The sequence below is a fragment of the Paracoccidioides brasiliensis genome, assembly GCF_000150735.1.
Source record: "Paracoccidioides brasiliensis Pb18 unplaced genomic scaffold supercont2.13, whole genome shotgun sequence".
Classification (NCBI taxonomy): Eukaryota; Fungi; Ascomycota; class Eurotiomycetes; order Onygenales; family Ajellomycetaceae; genus Paracoccidioides; species Paracoccidioides brasiliensis.
Genome location: NW_011371370.1, coordinates 183,856 through 207,596, shown reverse-complemented (window position 1 = coordinate 207,596; position 23,741 = coordinate 183,856). Strand labels below are relative to the sequence as shown.

Below are 23,741 nucleotides of genomic sequence, written 5' to 3'. Positions count from 1 at the left end.
CACCTAGGTAATCTAATCAACGAATACTAAAGTGATATGCGAAAGTGGGGTCTGGAAGAGATCTCCTTATTTGTCATTTCGTAGTCGGTTGCTAGGCGGTTGCCAGGCAGTTGCTATTATAGTTACCCTTTCAGACCAACGCTTGTGTCCGTAGCGCAGTACCTAGTTAGCACACAGCGCCACCACACCCTCTATCTATTTTCTCATCATGCTTTCTGACTGTGATTCATTTTACTACTCTAGTAGAGGGGGGGGGGGGGGGGGGGAAACATGCGGCGGAACTCAGCCATAGGCGTAGGGGTGTGTGCAGGGCCAGATCGCCGTCGTACAGCACAGCTATACATCGCATAGGGGTTAGATATATTGTTTCTTCAAAAGCGAGCTTCACAAACCCTCGCCCCCTTTTATCTTCTTATGAACCCATCCTTCCGCAAAGAGAAATACAACCTATAGAGGTCGGTAAAAACGAACCCTTAGGCACCAACTCTGCATCCGAAACGCTAACCTTCGCCCCCTCCGCATTGGTAAACCCGGCATTCTTCGTCGTCTCCGCCACACTCAATGTCGTCGGCACCGCAATGCTGGGAATCCATTTCCGCCCACCATTCGCATCGTCATTGTTAACATGCAAATGATACGCGATGGCTTTTGCGGCGTCGATGGGCGATCCGCCTCCGACAGAAACCAGAACGTCCGCACCGGATTCCCGGACTGCGCTTATGGCGGATTCGATGTCAGCTAGTGGGCTGGTTGGGTTGAACATTTGGTGAGCGTTGGCATATATATTTTAAGGTGTAGTATTTTTTTTTTATTTTTATTTTTTTTATTTTTTTTAATTTTTTTTTTTGTTGTTGCATGTATAGACAGCAACAGGCGCAAGGAAGGGAGGGGATTATTTTAGATTGCCTCAACCCCATTGTTACTAAGGCATGAGAACGCACGCATGCTGCCGCACTCCGCTATAAGTGCCTACGTGATGTTCAACGCCTAAAATCTCCTCTATCTGCTTGATCACCGGCGTCTTTTCCCGCAGAGACCTGCCCGTGATAATATACGCTTTTGAAGCGCCCAGTTTCGCGACGACGTCAGGGAGGGAGGTGATGCATCCTGTCCTTTGGTCGTTAGTTACGGCGTGAAATTTGATATTGATAGCACTATAGGGAGGGTAAAGCGAGGAATTGGAGGGGGAAAGATGTAACAAGATAGCTGTGATGATGGAGTGCGAATAGTTACCTCGGCCATAGAGCATATACTTAATTGGGGAGGCCGAATATGCGCCGCGAAGACTGCTGTCTATGCTATGCCCCTGGATGATGGGCGAGGAGGACGAGGATGCCATGGTTGATGATCACTGCACGGTGGGTTGGGGGTAGATGCTCTGTATGGTTGTTGGCGTGGGCTGCTTGATCCCCTTCTGCCTCGGGTAGTTAGTTATTTGTGTCTGGTCAGGCTAAAAGAGGCCGCATCCTCAGCTTTGATCTCCCATGTTTTTTTCCAGTGATGCAGAAACGTCAAATGCGATGCTCGAATGCTCACCACTCGTTCATCTGGAAATATACGGGATCATGGCAAAACATCTCTCTGCTAAATAGCCAGTCAATCGTTCGTCCGTTCCTCCGTGAACAACCGCATAATACAACGGATTATCACGTCCTCCTTCAAGTGGATGATGGTTCTCAGAAGTATCAGTATATCAACTTGTCAAATCACGTCTCTTATGCACCGACATGCGCCATTCTTCTCCACATACCTGCCTTCTGTCTCTCCTCTGCAGAATCTTCCTACAGCCCTCACCACACAAAAAGCAGTAGAAAGAAAGCAAAAAGGAAGGGCAGGGAAATACAAAGTGAACGCCCATAAAGACCGCAAAACCCAAGCAAACAACACTCACAATGCAGGATCCTCCATGTCACCACCGTTACCTGCTCGTTTGACAAGAATTTAAATATATATACGTAAATAACTCAATTTTGTTATCCTCTATTTCTTTATTTCTGTCTGTCTGTCTGTCTGTCTTCTACTTTATCACCATCGCCCCATTGTCATACCGCTAGCAGATACAATTGGTGGGCATTCCACCAAGAACACAAAGAGACGAAAGAGGAGGAACAGGATATAGCACGGACAGGACTGACCAGTCGGGATCCGGAGACCGGGGACCGGATGAGAGAAGCTGAGCTAACCCGTTCAACGGCTAGGATAGATAGGACTGGAAGTGGAACTGGAACTGGTACTGGTACTGGAGCAGGCAAAGGAGAAAAGAAGCAGAAACTTTTTGCGGAACCTCGGGATATCAGGTACAGTACGTACATACGCTGGCAGTTAGCAGAATACTAGGAAACAGGCAAACAGGCAGATTAAAAACCAGCAGCAGCAGCAGCAGCAAACGCGCAAAGAAGGGGAAAGGGAGAAGAGAAGGGAAAGAGATCCCCCATACAAGAAGAATGAAGAAAGAGAAGAAAGAAGTAAAATAAAATAAAATAATAACTCATAAATCACGTTAACGTAACGAAACTCGAACTCCAAACAGACGCGTCGAGGAGAAATAGAAAAGATGGAGGCGTGTGTGTGTGTGTGTGTGTGTGTGTGTGTGTGTGTGTGTGTGTGAGTGTGTGTGAGTGTGCGTGCGTGAGGCGCGCGCGCGGGATGAGCAAGGAAGAAGAAATAAAACAGGGAGCAAGCCTGAGGAAGAAAAGGGGGAACGGACGGGGACGGCGGCCTAATCTCAGCTTGCTAGTAAAGACATCAAATAACCCTCGCTTGCTTTTCTGCCTTTTTAGAAAAGAGAAAAGGAGAAACCATATCATATCATACCATCCATACCTTCCATAGCATACCATCCATATCCATTTCCGTTTTAACAAACATAAGCATAGGCATTGGGCGTTGCTCATTTCGTAAGAAAGCAGAGAAGGGGGGAAAAATAAACAAAAGCAAAAAAGAATTCCCAAACCCCATAAACCTCAGAATCAAGACTTCGTCTCCTCACTCTTCCCGTCCTTCCCACCAGAAGCCGCACCGGCAACAGCACCAGCGCCGCCCGTCGCCTCCTTAGGCTTCGCTGCATCACTACCACTACCGGCAGGAGCAGCAGCACCCTCACCACCCCCCTCGCCCCCCTTATTCTTCATATACTCATCATAAACATTAATAGCCTCATCGACCTTAGCCCGTAGCGCAGCGTCGTCATCAACCCTATCAGGTTTCAGTCAGCATTTAAAATATCCCAATACCAAACCACATCGCAGTAAGAACCCAGGAACGTGTAGAAAACTCACAAACTGAGCAACTCCGCATTATCCATCTCAAGCAACATCCCTGTGATCTTCCCCGCCAACTCTGGCTGCTGCGCCTGAATCTTGGGATAAATAGCCTCCCCAAGCATCTGCTTTTGCTGCGCCGGAGGCGCCGCACTAAACGCCTGAAGATTCAGTCCGCTGGGTCCCACACCAACACCCACGACACCGGCACCGTCATCACGAGGTGGCATCCCTGGCACAGGCCCACCAATACCACCCGCTCCTCCACGCCCCGCTTGGCCTGGTCGTCCACCCATCCCACCGGCTCCTTGAGGCGGCATGCCACCACGACCTTGCGCGAACCCTGGACCACCAGCCCCGCGCATGCCAGGAACATTGCCCATATTAGGTGGCATACCTTGCATACCCGGGACATGTCCGCGGCCACCACCACCCCGTCCGAACGAAGCTTGAACCTGAGCAATAGCTTGTGGGTAGGTGAGACCATTCGGAATACCGCCTGGACCCTGGAGTGCGCCGATGGGGAGTCCCTGGGCACCCAGGCCAAATGCATTTGGTGGAAGTTGTTGGTTGGGGCCGGCTAGACCGCGTCCACCTTGCTGTGGGAAGCCGCCGGGGTATTGTCCGGGTCGACCGCCTGGCATTCCGGGGAGGACCATGCCGGGTTGTTGGGCAAAAGCCATGCCACCGCGTTGTGCGTTTGCAGGGATAAATCCCTGCTGGCCAGGTGGGTAATAGACGGCAGGCTGCATGAACTGTTTTTATTTTAAGACTATTAGAACTCCTGTCGAATTTTTTTTTTTTTTTTTTGTTTTTTTCTTTTGGGGAGGGGGACGGAAATTTACCGGTTGGGACATTCCAGCGGCAGCAGCAACTTGCTGTTGTCGGATGGTATTACGAGCTTGAATGCTTGCCTCAAGCTGCAGACATCAACAGTCAGTGAGACGAAGAGGAAGAGACCAATCACAAAACTCCACAACAATAAATGTACGTACCTGGCTCTTGCGAACGTCCTTTCGTTGAGCAAGGGCAACATATAGAGGTTTGCCATTAACCATGCGCTGGTTCATCTCTGTGACCGCCTTGGAAGCTTCATCTGGATTGCTGAAGCAGACAAACCCAAATCCCTTGCTCTTCCCGAGTTTCTTATCAGTAGGTTTCTTGGTATCTGGCTTTTCAGCCTTGTCCGTCTTCTCAGCGGAATCTTCTCCACCAGCCTCCTTCTTAGTCTCCTCCTTCACGTTCTCTTTGTTATCCTTTGAGGCCTCCTTCTCTTTCTCAGATTCGGAACCAGCGTCGCTAATGGTGTCACGCATGACTCTGGCAGAGGTAATGTTTCCAAAACCGATGAAAAGGTCTCGTAGTTTCTCATCATCGATGTCGTCAGTCAAATTCTTGACGTAGAGGTTGACACCCTGGTACTTAGATGCCTTCTCGACACGAGCAGCCTCGTGCTGCTTGCGCAATTCCTCTTCTCGCTCGTGTTTCTTCTGTGCTCGTCCAACATAGAGTTTTTGGCCCTTGTATTCCTTATCATTTAGGTCTTCAACGGCAGCAGCAGCACTATCATGGTTAACGAAGTTGACAAAACCGAACCCTCTGCTCTTGCCGGTCTCGTTATCTCGGCTGAGCGATGCGGATGTGATTTCACCGTATTTCTCAAACAGCTCCCGGAATTCTTCATTGGTGACCTCAGGCTCCAAGTTCTTCACGTAGACGTTGGTGAAGTTGGCTTTCATCTCCTCAAATTTGCTCTGGCGGTCCTTCTTGGCGATGTGGTGGCCAACAAAGACCTTCTTCTCGTTCAGCAACATGCCGTTGACATGTTTGATGGCGTTGGTGGCGGCTTCAGCCGTTTCGTAATGAACAAAGCCGTAGCCCTTGGAGTTACCAAACTCGTCCTGAGCGACCTTGCAGCTGAGAATGTTGCCAAAAGCGGCGAAGGTATCGTGGAGAGCCTTGTTATCGATGGCAGTGTCCAAGTTCTTGATAAAGACATTGCCCTGGCCGGTCTTGCGCAGGGCAGGGTCACGCTGGGACCACATGATCCGGCATGGCTTGCCCTTGATAAGAGTGTAGTTGAGATCTTCGAGAGCACGTTCGCCATCAGCGGTGTTGTTGTAGTTGACGTAGGCATAGCCGAGAGAGCGTCTGGTGACTGCGTCACGGCAGACACGGATGGAAGCGACCTGGCCGATAGAAGAGAAGAGCTCGAAAAGCATAGCTTCAGTGACGGAGGGGTCTAGTTCACCGACGTAGAGGGATGCAGAGTGTGGTTGGGCGTTGGTAGGGGCAGCGGAGTTGGGGGTCTCGTTGCCATCAGCAGCACCTTCTGTCGCCACGTTCGTGTTGATGGTGGTACCATTCGTGGAGGACTCCACGGGATTAGTTTCTGGGACAACGGTGGATACTTCAGCAGAAGACATTTTGGCGGTCGAGTGGTTTGTTTTCTTCCGATATCTAGTGGACGGAAAGAGCAGCATAAGCAAGGCGAAAGAGTCCCAAAGAACACAGCACAAAACAGTGACCAGGGTGAATACTTCTTTTGCAGGAGTCAAGAGAGGGGAATGTGTCACCTCGCTTTGTGGTATTCTCCGGGGCGTAAAAGGCAGCAGGTATGGGGCCAGAAGGAATAACGGAAAGATGAAAAGAGCAGACGACGTGCACTGATAGAACCGAGAGGAAAGTCAAACGAGAGAATGACAGAGGATCTCGAGTACCTGGGGATATCAACAACAGCGAGATCTGTCAAATGGGGCATAGCGGGTTCAGTCAGTACAGACTCTATTATGGAGGAGTGGCGAGGGTAGATTCTGCGCTCTCTGTCCGGGATGGGACTGGTGCTGGTGCTGGTGCTGGTGCTGGTGAAGCAGCCGTTGATGTTGCCATGAAGAGGAAGAAGATGAACGAGAAGCCAGACACAATAGATCAGGCAGTAACTACAGGAAAAAGCGAAGAAAGACACAGTCAAGTCACTTACCAGGCAGATCCCGTGCAAGGCTCTTTTGAAGGGATTTTCAACTTTTTTTTTTTTTTTTTTTTTTTTTTTTTTGGGTTTTTCCGGCACGGTACGAGGGCTTTGGGGCCAGAAGAGTAGGATTAGGGAGAGGATGGGAAGGGAAGAGAGGGGGAACACTGGATCAAGACACAGCGTAGACCAGAAAGAATTGGGATTGGGATGGGATGTTGGGTTGTGTAGAAAGGAAGAGAAGAAGAAGACAAGACAAAAGTTACGAGATGAGGTTGAAGGTTTGATTTCAGTTAGTTGGTTCTGTGGTTTGTGGTTTGTGCTCTGGAAAAGAAAAAAAAAAGAAAAAAAAAAAAAAAAAAAAAAAAAAAAAAAGAGATGAAAAAAGAGACAGCCAACACAGTGATTCCTGTTTTATTTTTTTTTTTCTTCTTTTTTCTCCCTTTTGTCACCCCCTTTTTCTATTTTTTTTCCAATTTTTTTTTTTATTTATCTTTTTTGACTTGTTCCGTTTTGGATGGTCGTTTTGTGACTGGTGAAAAGAAAAGAAGAAAAAAAAAAAAAAAAAAAAAAGGAATTATCAGAGGAGAAAAAAGTGAAATGAAAACTTGGCTTTGTCCAACGGGAGACGGAGCTAGTCCTGATTAGGTAAGCAGCAGCAACAGCAGCAGCAAGCAGCGTCGAAACAACAGAAACAACAGAAACAACAGAAACAACAGACAACAGCAGACAACAGCAGACATCAACACCCAACGGCGTAAACATTCACGGCTGGCGACTGGCGGCTGCCAATGTGGATGGCAGCTTGCAACGGGCTGGGTGCAACGGGGCTGGGACTGCCCCATCCGAGACCCGTATTCGTCTGTCTCGCTCTGCTCCCGTCTCTGCCTGCCCCCTCCCCTTTTTGACGGCTGAGGCCTGTCTTCCGCCTCCCACAGCAATTCGGTTACTGGAAACTCCAGAGGGTTTGCACCAAAGGTGGAATAAAGCCTCCTAACGGCTCAAGTTGCTGGAGGGAGGGAGGTGGCACTGGTTTAATTGAGAGAGCCGCTGACTAGAACTTCACCCTGAAATAGAGACAATCTATCGATGCTCGACAACCTCTTCTCTTTTAAATACTACTCATCCAGACTGGCGCTGGAACTGTCGCAAGGCCTCTTCAACACTCGATTGCAGAAGTTCTTCTGCTGATTTTAGATAGTTAACTCTACTGCTCTTCTTATGCAGCAGCTTAGTCTCATACAGCCTCTCTCAACATCAATCATTTTGATGTGGTGTCCACTGCGGAGATGTCATTACGGCGCACTAGTGAACCAAACATGACACTCCAAATACATGCGCAGCTTCATGAATCGAGGCTGTTTCTTGATTTCAAAAGACTGGTATTGCAAGTTCAAAATGCTTCCCTGTATCTCGATAGAGTTTTTCTGCATTTTTATTGCCAATAGGTGGCGTCTTCTCGTGTTGAAGCGAGTGAATTAGGACATTGAAGAATAACTAATTACTCTGTGAAGGTTTGCTCACTGTGGGTGGTTTGCTGTGTGGGAATTTAGGGGAATTACGTTATACGTACTTAACTGCCCACTATCTTACCAATCTATCGAACATAACTATTGATCCTCATGTGTGCGGTGAGGACATGGGGCAGAGGGAAAGCAACCAAACGCTGTCTGCTCGCAGACGCAGTGTGCAGTGTGTCTATCCATGCCCTGCTGCATGATGACAGTCAGGGCAGATAGTGCTTGCTTTCTAGAAGTACGTAGCACATCCACCGCGACGACGACGACGACGACGACGACGATGACGACGACGACGATAACGACTAACTAGTTATACTGGCAGATGCCTTATCAGGGACATGGGCTTCGTGCATTCGTGCATATATTCAGAATCCACCGCAAACTTATAATGAGATGTCTGACGGTGAAGAAATTCAAGAGAGAAAAGAAGAGGAAGACAAATGAATTTGAGCGGCCAAGGAAGAAACTTTTATGTAGATTTAGCAGTATGGACGTCTTGATCCCAGTATGCCCGCATTGCAGTCCCTCTTTTTAAGCAGAGAGAAAACATCGAAAAAGGTGGAGAATGAAAATTAGAAAGCTTTCTAAGCCACGAATGTTTTTTTTCAAAGGAAGTAAGTGAAGCGGGAAATAGCTATCTCCATCCATCGTGAGGAAAAAATAACACAGTTTGAACCTATCTTCGGGGGTCAAAAAATTGATTCACTTGTCCCAAAAAAAAAAAAATAATAATAAATAAATAAATAAATAAATAAATAAATAAATAAATAAATTAGAAAAGAATCATCCCCTCAACTCAAGTCAAACCCAGCCCCTGAATTAATCGCATACATAAGTTTCTCCCTCAACGTCTCCCGCCTCGTATACCTCGGCAACTTCAGCAGATTCGCACAGGTGCTCGTACTAGGCAACCTCTCCTCGTCCACGCTCGAATCCCGAATGCTGAACCGCGGGTTCAAATGGCTGAACCCCAACAGCGGCGCCCGCGGCGTCGACGTCACAAACTTAAGTACCTTCCGCCTCTCCTCGTTCGTCATCGCCTCCATCACCTCCCAGAACAGCTTGATGGTCGGGTGCTCCTGCCCATCGTCACCCACAATGTACACGCCGCTGTAGACGGTGTTGCGGCGGAGGTCGGAGACATCGATCTCGCCCGCTTCACCGCCTACTAGCGTCTGCAGTTCGGACTGGTTGAACATGGACAGCCAGGATGGCTGGATGATTGTCCCGAGCCCCTGGAGGAAGGCGTTTGTTTGGAGGTACGGTTGGGCTTGGAGGCGATGGCGGGCGATGTAGGAGATGTAGACGAGGCGGTTCTGGTTTGTGACGGGGATGTCGGAGCCGTGGGGTTTTAGCTCTTTGGTTGTGCTTTGGGTTGTTGTGTAGGGTTTGCCCGTGGGTGTTGTGAGGGGGACGGTTACCGTATCGGTTACGGTGAAGTTCAGGGAGAAGTCTTCGACGTCACCGGGGTAGTTTTTTAGTTGAAGCTGGGTGCGGGGGATGGGGTGGTTAGTCAAGTGGCCATGACATGTTACTGGAAAAGAGGGGGGCGTTCAGGGGATGGTAGTTGGTGAGCGGTTTAAATGGGATAACTTACCAATCCCTGGTACAGGCTCTCATCGAGATCCCGTACATCATTGAGATTAGCGCGGTACGACGACTCCTTGCGTGCCGAACTCGTACCCCCTGTCAAAGCCCACTTCAACAAAAAGAATCCCGCAAAGCTGACATCAACCAGAATCCCCTCGTAAAGACACTTGCCTATAATCCGACCCAGAAACTCATACCGTTTCAGTATATCCTTAATCTCCCTATTCCACTCCACGCTCCTCTCTTTAACACCCTGATGCCGAAGCTGCGCCTTTCGCTGCTCGACAATAGTAGGATTCGGATAAAGCAGGTGCTGATCATTTTCAATGAACAGGCTAGAGTCGCCGGATGGATTAAACGCGTCACCGATAACGCTAGTTAGGAACTCCTTCGTAACGCCGCCCCCGTCTATTCCTGCTTCCTGCGTGCCGAATTTATCAATAAATGAGATCTGTATGGGTTCTTTCAGGCCGTCACCCAGGTCGTAGAATTGTTCGAAAGCATCCTGAAATAGGGACTCTCGATTTATGGTCGCATGGTGTTTACTTAAGACGTCATTCCCCAATCTCCCATCCTCACCTAGGGAGTGGTGAGCAACAGAGAAGCGCCAGGAGTCGGGATCGATATAACCTCGTCGTCTCTGCACCTGATCTCTGTAGATGAACTCGCGGAATATCTGAACGCGGGTAGCGAACGGTATGAAAAACGGTATATTCCGCAAGATCTCCAGACGAGGTGCAACAGCTTCTAGCTCTTTCCTCCGCGCAACTTGCTGATATCGCTTTCTGAACTCTTCGATACGGCGAAGCTGTTGAGCTCGCCCAGTGCCTATAAGTGTTCGAGATTGATCCAATCCATCATCCGTTGTCTCATCCTGGGCCTCGTCGCTTTGTTCATCATCCTCGTCTTCTTCTTGGAGTTGGTGTCTGTTTTCCTCCTCGGCAACGACCGTGGGAATGAACCCTTCCATATCAAAGCGATCAACCATCAGAAAAAGGCCATCGGGCAAGAACTTACGCCTCGAGCTAATATGATCATATTAGTTATCTCCAGATTTCAATATTCACGAGGCGAAAGTAGAAAAAATATCACTTACTCCCTCTCATGCACCATGCGTAGCAAACCCGTCACCAGCCCCTTGAAATAATCCAAAGGAATTCCAGTAGCCCCAACAAGAATGCTGCTGGCATTGGATTTTAGAGTCGAAGAAGCTGGCTCTGGAGATGTACCACCGGTTACAAAATAATTGCGAATACCACCTGGATCATTAGTTTCTGCTTCTGAAGCTGTTAAATCTGCCGCATTCCAATAGAGCGTAAATGCCAAATTCTTCAAGAAAATAGTTAACTCTTTCACATCCGCGAGGGGGAGAGCGCTCTCTTGTGTCCACGAGTCATTGGGGTTTTTAGTAGTTCTCCCCAGAGAAGGTGTGACGGAAAAGAATTCATCGTCATCCAATACTTTAAGGAGAAATGTATAAAGCTCAAGAAACAACAGAATGATTGTCCATTCTCGGTCACGATCGTTGCTTTGTTGGACTACTCGATTTCCTTCCTGAGAACTACGGGCTGAAGCTGGTTGAAGCATTGCCAGGACATCACGCGAGTTTTGCACTATATTCCGAAACACGTTTGTTGACCTAGAGGCATGCCAAAAATACTTAATGGCAGGGAGACGACCTGTGGCGGAGTCACCATCTTTTCCTGTTCCCATTGCGGAGCCTAAGTAGAGCCACATGCGTATTTCATCTCCCCTCTTAGCGAAAACTCTCAGAAGTGTTAGTGCATAAGCCGCTAATGCCTTTGCATCCTCTGATGCCTGGTGCTGCGATTGTTGAGAGGCTCCGGAGGTGGGGGATTTACTTGATTCGGCCTGTGTTAGAAGATGTGTGATGCTATGCTGATCGACAAGGGTGAGAAGTTGACTCCGAATGAAAGGAGGAAGAGGCGTGAGCCCAGACTGAGTCAGCTCTTCAATCCCAAGCCCGCGGGAAACATCACCAGCAATAGGGCTGAGTAGGCCCGTCACGACTTTCACAAACAAGGTCTCTGGAGATTGCTTGACTACGCCACCACCCATCGCATGTTGGTGGAAGAAGATAAAATAGGAGAGCAGCCAAAGCCGTTTGTCCACATCTTTCAGTTGGAGAAAAGAATCCGTGGACGGTAGGATGTGTGAATCTATTGCGGAGGCCAGAAGTTTGTAGTTCACCCCAGTAGCCAGGTCATCAATCTTTCCGAGATGGTGGTCAAGAGACGGGACTGTTAGGTAGTTTCGGCCAAACCATTCGTAAGCATCGAGGGTTTCCGATGTAATGGGTTGAAGAAGAGCGAGCACACTCTTCACCACCATATCCCTCAGCTGACTGAAATCCAGCGCGGGTGTCCGAAGGTTTAGAGTTATCGAAGCTAACACGGCATAATACTGTTCAGCCAGACGGGTGATTTGTTTCGGTATCAAAACAGACAGAAAAATAACGAGCCGAAGAAGATCATTCACCACCGACACAGGCGCAACGGACGTGGGCGCCACAGCAAGAAACTTCAGAACAACCCCTCCAAACCGCTCAAGTGTGAGTGTCCACTCCCCATCAGGCTGGAGAACAGGAGCTTCCTCCAAAGTCATCTGGAAACACTTCCCAAAATATGACAGCCGCGCCCAATCATCCCGATCCTTAACCCAGACAAAACGCAGCAGCTTCCTCAGCTGAGACAGGCAGTCCGTAGGGTTCGTATATGGCCGCGGAGTAGCCACCCAGGAGTCCAACGATCCCACGTCTGAACCAGCGGAGAAGACATCCAACCCTCTTCTCCTCTCCACATCATCCCACTCCTGTCTCCACGTCTCTTTCGTTACCATCCGGGATTTGTGTCCCCTCCACGTGCGCTGCAAGGTGCGGCTAGCATTCAACCTCTCCCGGTCCAACTGTCGCTGAAGCCGTTCCTGTTGCGCGAGGGCAAGGGTTGATTGCGGTCCCGGGCCGGCTGGAGTAGGACGTCCCGAAGGGTGTGCGGCGAAGGTATTTGTTGATCTGTTTGAGAGGTTGACCTGTCGCGGTCTGCGAGAGCTCCCTGTAAATGACTGGAACATGGTTGCTCTCACGGATGTTGGGTGAGGGAGGAGTGCCTGGTGGGCAAGGTGAGATACGGTTAGTTATCAACGCTGAGTGGTGGTGAAGGGGCGGCGGGAGGTTGCAGCAAACATGTCCATGCTTCAGGTGGCCGGACTCTAGCTGGATACGGCCATGGAGGGACGGACGGAAGACGGGAATATCCGCAGGATGCTATGTCAACCTGATGATGGTGCTTGAAGCTTCTCGAGTATTGGAGATGATTGAATTTCGGTCTTCTCCAGATTGGGGACCAGGAACATGGATTACAAACAACGGCGTCATCGAGGGAACATCCGCGAACATTAACTTACCCCCGGGCACCATTGTGCTGCTAAGATCTTTTCATTAAACAAATACAACGCGCGCTCTAATAAATATATAAACGAGACGATAGAAAAATAGTCCAGACATATTAGTAGCAATATTGATTGTAGGAAATGATTCCAATTAAGAAGCCAGTTTAAATACGCACAGTCTAAAGTTTCCAACGCCGAACTAGCAACTATATTCCAACCTCCCAAACCTCAGATGGGACAATTCTCAACGAACGGGCGGGCTGACAATCCTCTACGTGGAGCATTGAGATGTGACTCGAATATATGAGGTATTCTCCTACCCTAGTCAAGTATCTTTCAATAGAAACCCTGTCCCGTCCGCAAAGGGCGTACATTCGCCGCAGCTCTTTTGCTGACTCCGGACCGACGCTCCTTCGTGCGGTCTCTTCGATTCATGAAAAATGGACTCTGAGGATCAGAGGAAAGATTCAAGCTGACTGCAGTTCTTGTTCATTTTCAGGAGTCTACCATCCCATGTATTGCTGCATGACACTCGCGGTAAATAACCAGGGACAAGTCAGTACGCGTCGAAGGGAACCATCTACATATACAACTGATGAGGTAGACCGGAGGAGAAGCCTCAATCAAGTAGCGTATCCTGCCATTTTGCAAGTGTTGTCGAAAAATCCCGTTTGTCCAGAGAAATACGATCAAATCGCAGCTGGAAAACGCCGCAGAAGGACACTCTGTAGCGGGCTACAGGGCTTTGACGAACAGATGTTCCTAGAAACACAAGGATGGTGACAGCAAGACCCAAAGAGGAGTCTCAAGTTCAAAAGCATCCTGCACCTCAATTCAGGCACCGCAGTGCAGAAAGATCGTATGAAGATCTGGAAATCTCCAGGAATGATGAATGAGCGGAGTGTTGGGGAAATCGATGTTTGACTCGAGGAAGTTGAGGTTGGCTGGAGCCACGAGCCGCGAGGATTAACATGTTAATTCGCTGGCATCACGTTCAATTTAGCTGTTCAAACATGCATCAATTGCGGTATCTGAGACGTTGAGATTGCACTTTTGAGGATATAAGACTCATGGGCAGTCTTAAGAATGCATGTTTATTTATTTATTTATTTATTTATTATAACTGAAAGTGTTTCTGGGATCAATTGCGTCCACACTACAATTATTAGTTAAATATGATATGGTTTCTGGTCCGTTACGCCTTTTGAATCAACAAAGGCTTACCCTGCCAAAGCAAATATACAGAAAAAAATTGCAATGTTTGACAGATTCTTGAACATAAAGATATAAATCCTTTTTCGCCTGGAACCTCTAATCACAAAACCAACAGAATACGTAGTGTATTATTGTACATAAGAAAAAAGGAAAACGAGAACTTATTCTCCCAAAATAATCATGGAGAAGCGCAGTTTCGCGATACTCCCCCATATCGTAAGACACCGGCACGCACCGTAGATGCCTCTGAGTAGATCGCCGGGGGCCAACGAAACTCACCCGGTATCGGAAAACAAAATGTTAACGAAAAAGCTGGACCAGCAAGAAAAAATCAGGGCACTTGGTTTCTTGGACTCTTGTTGCTACTGTTGTCCGCCGCCGTTGACTCCGTGTACTGTTCTGAAGTGGTTTCAGCTACTTCTGACTCTACAGCTGCACCGTCCTCTTCGACAACCTCTCCCTTCCGGTACCGTTCCAGTTGATCAGACTCTAAAACGTTATTCGCATACCAATCGTCGAGGTAATCCTTTCCATCCATCGCCCGTGGCGCCTCCACCTTCCGCTCGCCGATCATTATCGTTTTCGTGTACTGCGTTCTTGTGGGCTCCATTCGTTTCGTAACGAATGGGGTGAGCTGTTATGGGCTGTAGGGTTAGTAATCTGGGCGCATAACTCAGAAGAAGAAGAGGAAGAAGAAGAGGAAGAAGAAGAAGAAGAAGAAAAGGGGAAGAGCAGTGAGGAGTGAGGAGAGATGAGAGTGCCCGCACAAGGCATAAAGACATAAAACCGACCTTGAATGTATCCAGTCCCTCTGGAACGACATATGTGCGAACTTTCCGCCAATCGATATAGTATGTGCCTTTTCTCTTGCCAAAAAATCCAACATTGCCTGTCCGGTTACCCTTGTAATAGCCTCCGTTGACTTGCTTGGTGGTCAACCGCAGCCGCGCATTCAGACATGGTGTGGGTTTAAACATGGTTTCGGAGGAATTGTCGATGAACCAACCATCCAAGGCTACCTAGGTTGAGTGACCAATCGCCAGCCTCTTGTCCTCAAAACGTCGTTGTCATGCGGGGAATTGAGGATTTCGTTTTGTCCGTCGGCTTGGTGGGTGTATGATTATATCTATTATGTGGTTATTCTTGTCTTGTATTGAGGAAGCTTGGACTAGCGCCAATTTGGGTGAACCGAGAAACTTTTTTTTTCTCGGGCGCAGATCGCGGAAATCTTATTTTAATTGTATCTACGGATAGAATGTTTTGCTGAATACAAATAGATTTCGCATTGTGCAACAACCCCATATCCTGATGCAATTTCTCCTCGTTTATTTATTTATCTGTGTTCTCTTCCCCTTCCCGTAAAGGGAATTAATTACAACAACTATGGCGGGAAGACAGTCGAACCAACTGCGGTCAAAAGAGCAGCTCCGCCGTCCAAAACCCAAAGGAAAGAAGAAATCTACAAGGGGAGGTCTGGATGCTTTGACTATTGTGGGACACCAGTATCCCTCGAAGTCGGGAATTCGGAAACATCGCATGGGCGTGGAAGAAGATGACGGCTCAAGCCGCAAGAGACGTGGCGGTGCGTCAAGACTTGATGCGAAAAACGACTCCTCCCGGCACCCGTCGAAACGACGGAGAACGGGCGATAATGATGACGACAGCGAAGATGCAGACTCAAGCGACAATTATGGGAGTGATAGTGAGGGCAATGAGTGGCAGCTTGGTCGAGTCGATGAGGACGATGATAGTGACATCGATAGTGACGAAGCGATGGGTGAGAGTGATGGGGAACATTTCGATGGGTTTAGATTTGGTGGGAGTTCCAAACCCAAGCCCAACTCGAAGCCGATACCGAGGAAACGAGGTGGGGAAGATTTTGATTTATATGAAGGTGATGGGGAATTGGAGGATGATGGTGGTGGTGATGACGATCTTGGGGAAGAAGCGGTGGATCTTGCTACAGCCTGGGATATGAATGCGGAAGAGTCGGAATTAGACGATAAGGGAAAAGCAAAGAAACTAAAGAGGGATTCTCGCTCTGGGATTGCGGATAAAGGTGATGGCATTGATATTACTGGCAGTGAGCTTGAAGGGGAAGAAGATGACGAGCATGATGATGACGAGGACGACGACGACGACGAGGACGATGCGAGCGATGCCTCTGGACTATCTATCTCCGATGAGGATAATATAAACGAGCGCGGACTCTCAAAATTACAAATGTTCGTCAAGGCTATGGAGAGAGAACAACTCCGCGACGGCAAATCGAAAACTAAGCAGACTGCTACCACTCAAGGCGCCCAACCTACAGAATTTGGCCTCATGCCTACACGGAAACTTACAGCTGCAGATCTAATACCAACCATCTCTGACTCCCGTATGCGAGGGTCGTTAAAACACCTCGATGCCGTTCCTTCAACTAAGAAGAGCAAGACAGGGATAAATGGGAAGCTGGAAGTGCCGCTTGCCAAACGGCAGCAGGATCGTATTGACCGTGCTGCCGCCTACGAAAAGAGCAAGGAGGCCCTGAATCGATGGATTGAAACCGTCAAGGCTAATCGAAGAGCTGATCATCTCTCTTTCCCGCTACCCGAACCAAACGCCCTACAGAAGTCAACCATTGTTGACACGAAGCCAAGGACGGACCTTGAGAGTACTATTCAGAATATCCTCGTGGAGAGCGGCCTAGCGGACGAGCAAGATAAAACGGGAGAAGCTCGCATTCAAGAATTTGAAGAATTACAGGCGAAGAAGCTTCCTCTGGAGGAAATACAGGCCCGTCGGGCTGAGCTACGAAAAGCCAGAGAATTGCTTTTCCGTGAGGAGGTTCGAGCTAAGCGGATTAAGAAAATTAAGAGCAAATCGTACCGTCGTGTTCATCGCAAGGAGCGGGAAAAGATGGAACTTCGAGAAAGAGAAGCTCTTCTTGCTGCTGGGGTTGATGTTAACGAGGAGGACCGTGAAAAACTTGACCGACGCAGAGCGGAAGCTCGAATGGGAGCGAAGCACAGGGAAAGCAAATGGGCTAAAAGCCTTAAACAAACTGGAAGGACAGCCTGGGATGATGAAGCACGGCTCGGAATGGCAGATTTGGCGCGGAGAGAGGAGGAGCTGCAGAGCAGAATCCTGGGGAAACGGGTCACTTCCGGACAGGAGGAGTATCTACGGTCCTCAAGTGAGGAATCAGAAAGTGAAAGCGACGCGGGCGAGGATGGGTTTGGTTCGGATGCTGAGACGCAACGACTGAAGAAGAACCTCAGTGAGTTGGGTCAAAACAGGAACGACAAGGAAGAAATCACCGGGCCATATGCAAAGTTACTTTCGATTAAATTCATGCGCAATGCGGAAGCTGCACGGAAGGCTCAGAATGACGCTGAAGTTAAAAAGCTCCGTCGTGAGCTGGATGGCGAGTATTCACAATCTGACACCGAGATGGCTGAAGTGGGCCATCAAAAGTTTGGTCAACAGGCTGCCACCGAGAAGTCTGCCGTTACGGCTACCAAAAGGCAAGAATTCGAGGAACCGGATTCCGATACCAACGGCAAGGGACACGTCGAGGAATCGGATGAAGATATCGATATCAAGGTTGACAGAAAGCCCGCTCACAAATCTACGGCACGCAGCTATCGTCCTTTCAAGACACACTCCGACAAAGCCAACGTGGACACAACAAATGATGATGACTTCGAGTCCAACCCGTGGCTCTCACAGCCAAAGAGGAACTCCGGGAAGCAAACCAACGCATTGGATGCTGCAGGTGACATTACGCTGATCACCAACGGCACTGTTGAGGGTGTCACCTCTCCGCTTCCCTCTTCAGAACAATCAATGCGCATCACCGCCCCCAAAAAGAAAGCCGCAAACGACTCGCACGGCAATAAAGCTGCTGCCACCACCACAACTGCCAACGGCGACAACGATGATGAAAGCGGCGACGACTCTGACGAGGCACGTGTACCCGTACTCCTCAAGAACGCAGATCTTGTCAAGAAGGCATTCGCAGGCGACGAGGTACTGGCTGACTTCTCCAAGGAGAAAGTTGAGACTGTTGAGGAGGAGGGTGACAAGGTCATCGACACTACGCTGCCCGGATGGGGATCTTGGGCTGGCGCGGGCTTGACGAAACGGGAGAAGAAAGAGGCTAAGGCGAAGCGGTCATTCGTTACGGAGGAGGGCGTTAAGGCCGAGAAGAGGAAGGATGCGAAGTTGGATAGGGTTATTATTAACGAGAAGAGGGTTCGGAAGGTATGTTTTGGAGATGGATGTTGTTGTCTCTTTGGCTTTTTTTTTTTTTTTATTTTTTTTTTTATTTTTTTATCCAATACATGGTTGGCAGCCGGGCAGTTGGTGGCTGTTCTCCAATTTTTTTTTCCTGGAGGTTTTCCATGGCTTCATTCATATTTTCCATTTCACTAACAACCGTCAAAAATATGAATAGAATACCAAGTACCTCGCGTCCCAGCTTCCACATCCCTTCGAGTCCAGACAGCAATATGAACGCTCTCTCCGACTGCCTATCGGTCCGGAATGGACGACCAAAGAGACATTCCAGAACGCCACGAAGCCCCGCGTCATGCTCAAACAGGGGGTTATCAAGCCACTACAGAAACCTCTATTGTGATCGGGGGTGTTTCTTTTCTTTTTCTTTCTTTTCTTTTTCTTTCTGTCACCCACCCTGTTCGTAGAGTTCTTTTGATTCTGGTGATACTTACCGAGAATAGATCCAAAAACTATCTCCTATGTTTAAAGTTTATGGGATTGTTTTTCTGCATGTATATTCTATCCAGGGACGGACGCATGGGAACATTAGAACGGGGACATGTGTTAAAAATACGTGATATATTTAATTTCTGTTACTTTGTCGCTGGTGTTGTGATGATACCTATGATATTCCTCCCTGCAGGCACCCTCCTTTATGAAGTCCATGATATAATAATGTGTTTGAAGGAGTCTGCTGCCCGTTCATTGCGTGGTGGTATCTCCGCTGCTTGACCCAAACCTTAATCCGCTGGTCTCAAAAACAACAAGACAGAAATAACCTGGCCTCCTGATGCATGCATGCCCTAGCTGCAAATCTCTCTGAAAAACGGTCTTCTGGCACAACCATGTAGTACAAAACAAAATTACCCCGAGACGCCGCAGAAATATAATGTCTCATTTTCTGTTTATAATGAAACAACAGGTTAAAAATTTGAAATGTTAAATCAGAGATAAACTTTTTAGCTTAACTATAGTTAATTCAAAACTTAGTAGATACAAAACTATCAAGCAGTAACTAATGTTGTTATCATAAACAAGATATAAATAATTTATTTAAAAGCAAATTGTGAATGTTGACAATCATTAAAAACTTGAATAATTTTCAAACAAGAGTAGTCAGAAGTTATACTTTGTAACTTTTATCTTGGGAGTTATGTGTTTAATATAGCATCTAACAAACAGTCTTGAAAAACATAACATCCTTATCATAATGAAGGAAATATAAAATTGAAAACAATCACTAAAACTAGTAATATAAATAAAAATATCTTATATCTGTTCTAATTTTAATACAAAGATGTATTTGAATAACATTTCTCCATAAGTTCTATACTTCTACATATGATATTTATATATATATACATCTCTCGCTATCCACAACAACAACAACAATAACAACAACAACAACAAACGATCTTAATCTGATTCTGCTGTCCTAGGGCTTATCGTAACTGGTGCCACTGAGCCCCTCAAATTATCCGGATTATATGAGTGGGTCCAGATTACATGCTCAAAAACCCACCAACCTGATACTGGAATCATCCATGATTCTTAATTTCTTCATGGCAAGCAAGCATGACTCCATCAGCTGTACCTTGGTAGTTCAGAGTGATATGACATCCAAGCTAGAAGCGGAAATCCCCGTGGAATAACAGGATTTCCAGCAGGTTCTCACCCAAGCAAACCTGTCAAGCTCTCTGCTGTAAACAGGTCAATCACGTGCAGCCGCTAGTTCATATGACAGACCCCTTCTTCTTCCTTCTCTGAACCTGGGGGAAGTTCCAACTCCTCCGTATAACAGAGACCGAAGACCAGCGCAGAAAAGAACAAGGACGCCACCGAAGCGCGGGTGCCAAGCCTGCTCTGAGCTGCTCTGAGCTGCTCTGAGCTGCTCTGTTTATCCAATAACTATAAAACACACCGGATGAAAATAGTCCTCGGCATCTTGGTCAGCAGTCTGATGGAAATGTTTGACGGACAGAGTAACTAGTTATCGTGAGGAGAGGAGGGGGGGGGGGGGGGAGGGGGGGGTGCCACAGCTTATTATTCAACAAAAGACGCATCAGCCGATGGATGAATTAATTCCACTGTTATGGAAATGCTGGCTGCTTTCTCCTCACAAGAGCTGCGTGTGCGGAGATCTCAGCCTTGCAGCAAGAAAAATGGAGGGCAAACGAAGGGGTTTTTTTTTTTTTTTTTCTGTGTTGCTATATCCCTCATCCACACAGCCATTGGGGCTGGGCCTTTCCAAGGTGGTTGGTTTGCCGCCCCACAGAGCCACCGCAGATCCGAGCTAAAGGAGATCAGGGGATCTCCAGCAGCGCCAGCAACCCGAGGTCACCCTAGTTGACGAGACCCACTCTGTATCAGCAGAGGGGTAGCTTGTTCCAACGTCATTCAATGCGAAATAAGGGATGTTGTGAATTCTCAGAACGGCGACGGCGGCGGCGATATATAAAGGCACGTTGATTGTCTGATCTGGAACCCTTTTTGAAGAACACATCTGATGTTGTCAAATATGGTTTTGATCGAGCATACATTTGGATGCTGTGATTTTGCTGTCAACGATCCATCCATTCATTCATTCATTATTTTTTTTGGGAAGCTAGCTTTGCTTGGTTGTTGATTCAGGTAATTATAGATAGTTAGTGGATCAAGTGGTCTTAGGTGAGCAAGATTCCCTCTGGAGTAGTTACAGTTACATCACATTACAGTCATTCGAGGAAATGTCAATTGTCACTATTAGTTTATTGCCCATCACCCAACCTCCAGTTATGTTCATTCTCTATATTATTCTCCCGCTGTCCCGCTGTCCCGCTGTCTCTCTAACCTCTGCATCTTCCTTTTTACTCTGTGCTAGTTCTTGTTTAACTGATCGTCTCTCTCTTTCTCCCCCTCCCCCTTTTTTTTTTTTTTTTTTTTTTTTTTTTTTTTTTTTCACACCCGCCAAAATGGGCTTGCAAAATCCTTTTCCCTCTGCGGAGGGGGCATCTCTCCTGCCCCCTTTTTGAAGCTTCTTCAAAGTTTTGAGTTTCCCATTTCTTCATCTTCGTCTCGTCTCAAACAACCACACTCTCTTTTCTTCTCTTCTCTTCTCGTCTCTCGTCTCTCTCTCTCTCTCTCTCTCTCCCTCTCCCCCTGTCCTCCTTTCCTTTGATTTCTCCCGCCGTTTGTTTGTTCTCGCACTCGTTTCACGCTCCTTTGGTTTGGTGTCGGGTCCTCTCAGAGGGCTTCAGCCCTCCGCCAGCTACTTGCAGTGGCTAGAGAGGTTTTCCTTTCTCCTGCATCCTGTTTTCTCCAGCCTACACTGTTGTAGCGCTCCATGATACCAATTTCCTTCTCCTGCTCCTCTCGCTCATTGTTTCTCTCACCATCGACAGTGGCCGTCTCTCATTTTCCTATCCACTCCTAAGGGCAACTGGCTTGCGGCGTTGATTAGCACCATCAGCAGATGGTATTCTCTACGTCAATATGGCTTGTAGCCATGTTGCTGATGGCCATGCAGTGCCTACCTGGAGTCCGAGCTTTTCGTTGCCTTTCAGGTGTCAATTGTCTGTGCGATAATGTGGACGTCGACATCCCTTCCTTTTCTCTCGTGACTCAGTTTCCACCAACTGGTGTACGGCTGCAAGCTACTAGAACTCCAGGGGTATGTAGTCTGTTATACAAATGTCCTGCGAAAAGACTCCTAAGGATTTATTAACAGGAATCCCCAGGTATATCACACTGAATTAGAGAAAGACGTTCGCGATAGCATTCAACCATTTCCAACGGGCATCTCCTACGTCGTATTTGAAGATCATATCGGCTTACCTCACCCAGAATATCCGCACCTAGATATTGTCCCTTCTAAGGTTCTTTATTCCAACTCCGCTTGTTATTACAAAGGCAACTGGTGCCCTGGCCTTCCACACGCGGAAGAAAATCGAATCTCTAGTTGGCTCCTTGACCAAAGCACTGGTGCGCCACCTAAATTCGCTACAGTGACCTCATCAAAAGTTCGATCCGGATCACCTTATCACATTCCACTATATCTGGCAGCACCCAGTGCAACGTCAAGAAGCCCTCCGAGAGAAACTGCTACTGTCCACCCTTCTGGAACGGCGGGGCATTCTCAAACTTTAGAAATATCAACTAATATCCCCCATCCCACTCCCAGCAGTATGTCTCACCAAGATATATTCGAACCAATCGACAAAGGTCCAATCCCATCCAATATCAATTCAAGATCTGACCATCCTGTACGAAAGGATCATATTGTAAGTTCTTAATCTTGTTCTGAACTTGGATTGTATTTCTCACATCAATTTGCAGTCGGATACTCCTGGCCCAATATCTACAAACAAGTTTTACGCAAACTTCTTTCTTGGCACCCAGACCGGCTATGCGTTCGTCCATCCATACGCAGTGGGATGGGCCAAAGGGACAGGGAATGCAAGAAGCTATGGTGTCCTCATATCTCATATAGAATCCCATCAACTGGCGTTTGGCCCAAAGAGCCAGGTAATTCCTGGCAATCCAGTTCAGTTCTATATCAATCCCATTGGGATTCAGTCAATGATTTTGTCTGCATCCGAACTTGGTACTTCCACGGTCTTGACTGTTTCAAAAGCCAAGGCATTTTCCGCGAATATTATACTCCGTCCCCATCGCGGTTCAAATTCTACCATTATATTCCCTTTAGTTCAAGGCATGGGGTATGTAACCGGTATATACACGGGTCTGCAGCCGGCGATACAGTCCAGTGTGTTTTTCCGAAAGCTCGAATCTGTAGCCTCTCCCAAGCCAGGCATATACAAATACAAAGTCACCCTGGAAGACAACACCCATTGGTTGATTTACGTGACACCCTCAGGAAACGGAGGTAATCCAAACCTCGTGCTGGTATCAAATACCCTCATCAGTGGTCCGACTGGGTATAGTGGCATTATCCAGGTTGCTAAAAACCCTAGTGGCTTAGCAGGGGAGGCAATTTACGATCGGACGACTGGTGTTTATCCCACAGAGGCCCATGTATCAGGGTCTGTCGTGGCTCATCAAGCGATGGGGACTTATAAATTGTCTTGGCAGAAGGCCGGGAAGAATGTTAACAGCACCCCGCTGCTAATGTTCGCATTGCCTCACCATGTTCAGTCCTTCGACACTCACACCAACCACATGAAAACAGACATGCTTCTTCGAACAACAACAAAAGGGAATGCAACTGCCTGTGTTGGAAATTCATGGACCATGGTGGAAGAGAATCTTCCTGTTAACATCGGATTTGGCCCTTTTGATCCAAACACCGGAAGAGAAGCTACTCTCTCCAATGCCACGAGGCAAAGGATTAGAGAAGTGGCGCCAAGCGAGCTCTCCCAAGATATCAGTCGGCAAACAAATCTCAATAGCATGTACTTTAGCGGGAAAGCACTCAATAAGTTTGCGATGTTGGTGTACACCGTTTATGAGTTAGCTAAGGATGCCAGCTTGTCGGAATCTGCTTTCAGCTCACTGAAGAGTGCTTTCGCAAGGTTTGTT

General features: G+C 47.8%; 7 protein-coding genes across 7 annotated transcripts in view; 3 read left to right on the top strand and 4 right to left on the bottom strand.

Moving 5' to 3' along the window:
• PADG_07885 (uncharacterized protein) overlaps positions 1 to 1,339 on the bottom strand; it is a gene marked incomplete at both ends in the record, with an annotated part of 1,996 nt that extends 657 nt beyond the window's left edge. Inside the window, 4 exons of the mRNA XM_010764921.1 lie at positions 239 to 393; positions 421 to 746; positions 942 to 1,107; positions 1,234 to 1,339. Coding sequence (XP_010763223.1) covers positions 239 to 393; positions 421 to 746; positions 942 to 1,107; positions 1,234 to 1,339 — 753 coding nt within the window. The remainder of the gene's footprint in view (positions 1 to 238; positions 394 to 420; positions 747 to 941; positions 1,108 to 1,233) is intronic.
• Positions 1,340 to 2,969: 1,630 nt separating this feature from the next.
• Positions 2,970 to 5,686, bottom strand: PADG_07884 (polyadenylate-binding protein, cytoplasmic and nuclear; the record flags this gene model as incomplete). Its single annotated transcript, XM_010764920.1, has 4 exons — positions 2,970 to 3,195; positions 3,279 to 4,015; positions 4,106 to 4,180; positions 4,256 to 5,686. The coding sequence occupies 4 exons, from the start codon at positions 5,684 to 5,686 to the stop codon at positions 2,970 to 2,972; spliced, it is 2,469 nt and encodes an 822-aa protein (XP_010763222.1).
• Positions 5,687 to 6,012: 326 nt separating this feature from the next.
• PADG_07883 (uncharacterized protein) lies at positions 6,013 to 8,054 on the top strand (the record flags this gene model as incomplete). The annotated part of the gene is made up of 2 exons (XM_010764919.1): positions 6,013 to 6,195; positions 7,992 to 8,054. The coding sequence occupies 2 exons, from the start codon at positions 6,013 to 6,015 to the stop codon at positions 8,052 to 8,054; spliced, it is 246 nt and encodes an 81-aa protein (XP_010763221.1).
• A 485-nt stretch (positions 8,055 to 8,539) lies between these two features.
• On the bottom strand, positions 8,540 to 12,428 carry PADG_07882 (ubiquitin-ubiquitin ligase HUL5; the record flags this gene model as incomplete). Its single annotated transcript, XM_010765021.1, has 3 exons — positions 8,540 to 9,235; positions 9,346 to 10,363; positions 10,435 to 12,428. The coding sequence occupies 3 exons, from the start codon at positions 12,426 to 12,428 to the stop codon at positions 8,540 to 8,542; spliced, it is 3,708 nt and encodes a 1,235-aa protein (XP_010763323.1).
• Positions 12,429 to 14,292: 1,864 nt separating this feature from the next.
• On the bottom strand, positions 14,293 to 14,938 carry PADG_07881 (mitochondrial 54S ribosomal protein YmL27; the record flags this gene model as incomplete). The annotated part of the gene is made up of 2 exons (XM_010765020.1): positions 14,293 to 14,595; positions 14,753 to 14,938. 2 exons carry the CDS (start codon positions 14,936 to 14,938, stop codon positions 14,293 to 14,295), a joined length of 489 nt encoding a protein of 162 aa, XP_010763322.1.
• Positions 14,939 to 15,344: 406 nt separating this feature from the next.
• On the top strand, positions 15,345 to 18,585 carry PADG_07880 (uncharacterized protein; the record flags this gene model as incomplete). The annotated part of the gene is made up of 2 exons (XM_010765019.1): positions 15,345 to 18,209; positions 18,403 to 18,585. 2 exons carry the CDS (start codon positions 15,345 to 15,347, stop codon positions 18,583 to 18,585), a joined length of 3,048 nt encoding a protein of 1,015 aa, XP_010763321.1.
• Positions 18,586 to 21,708: 3,123 nt separating this feature from the next.
• PADG_12370 (uncharacterized protein) overlaps positions 21,709 to 23,741 on the top strand; it is a gene marked incomplete at both ends in the record, with an annotated part of 3,019 nt that continues 986 nt past the window's right edge. The window contains 3 exons of the mRNA XM_010765085.1: positions 21,709 to 21,873; positions 21,941 to 22,483; positions 22,539 to 23,734. Coding sequence (XP_010763387.1) covers positions 21,709 to 21,873; positions 21,941 to 22,483; positions 22,539 to 23,734 — 1,904 coding nt within the window. The remainder of the gene's footprint in view (positions 21,874 to 21,940; positions 22,484 to 22,538; positions 23,735 to 23,741) is intronic.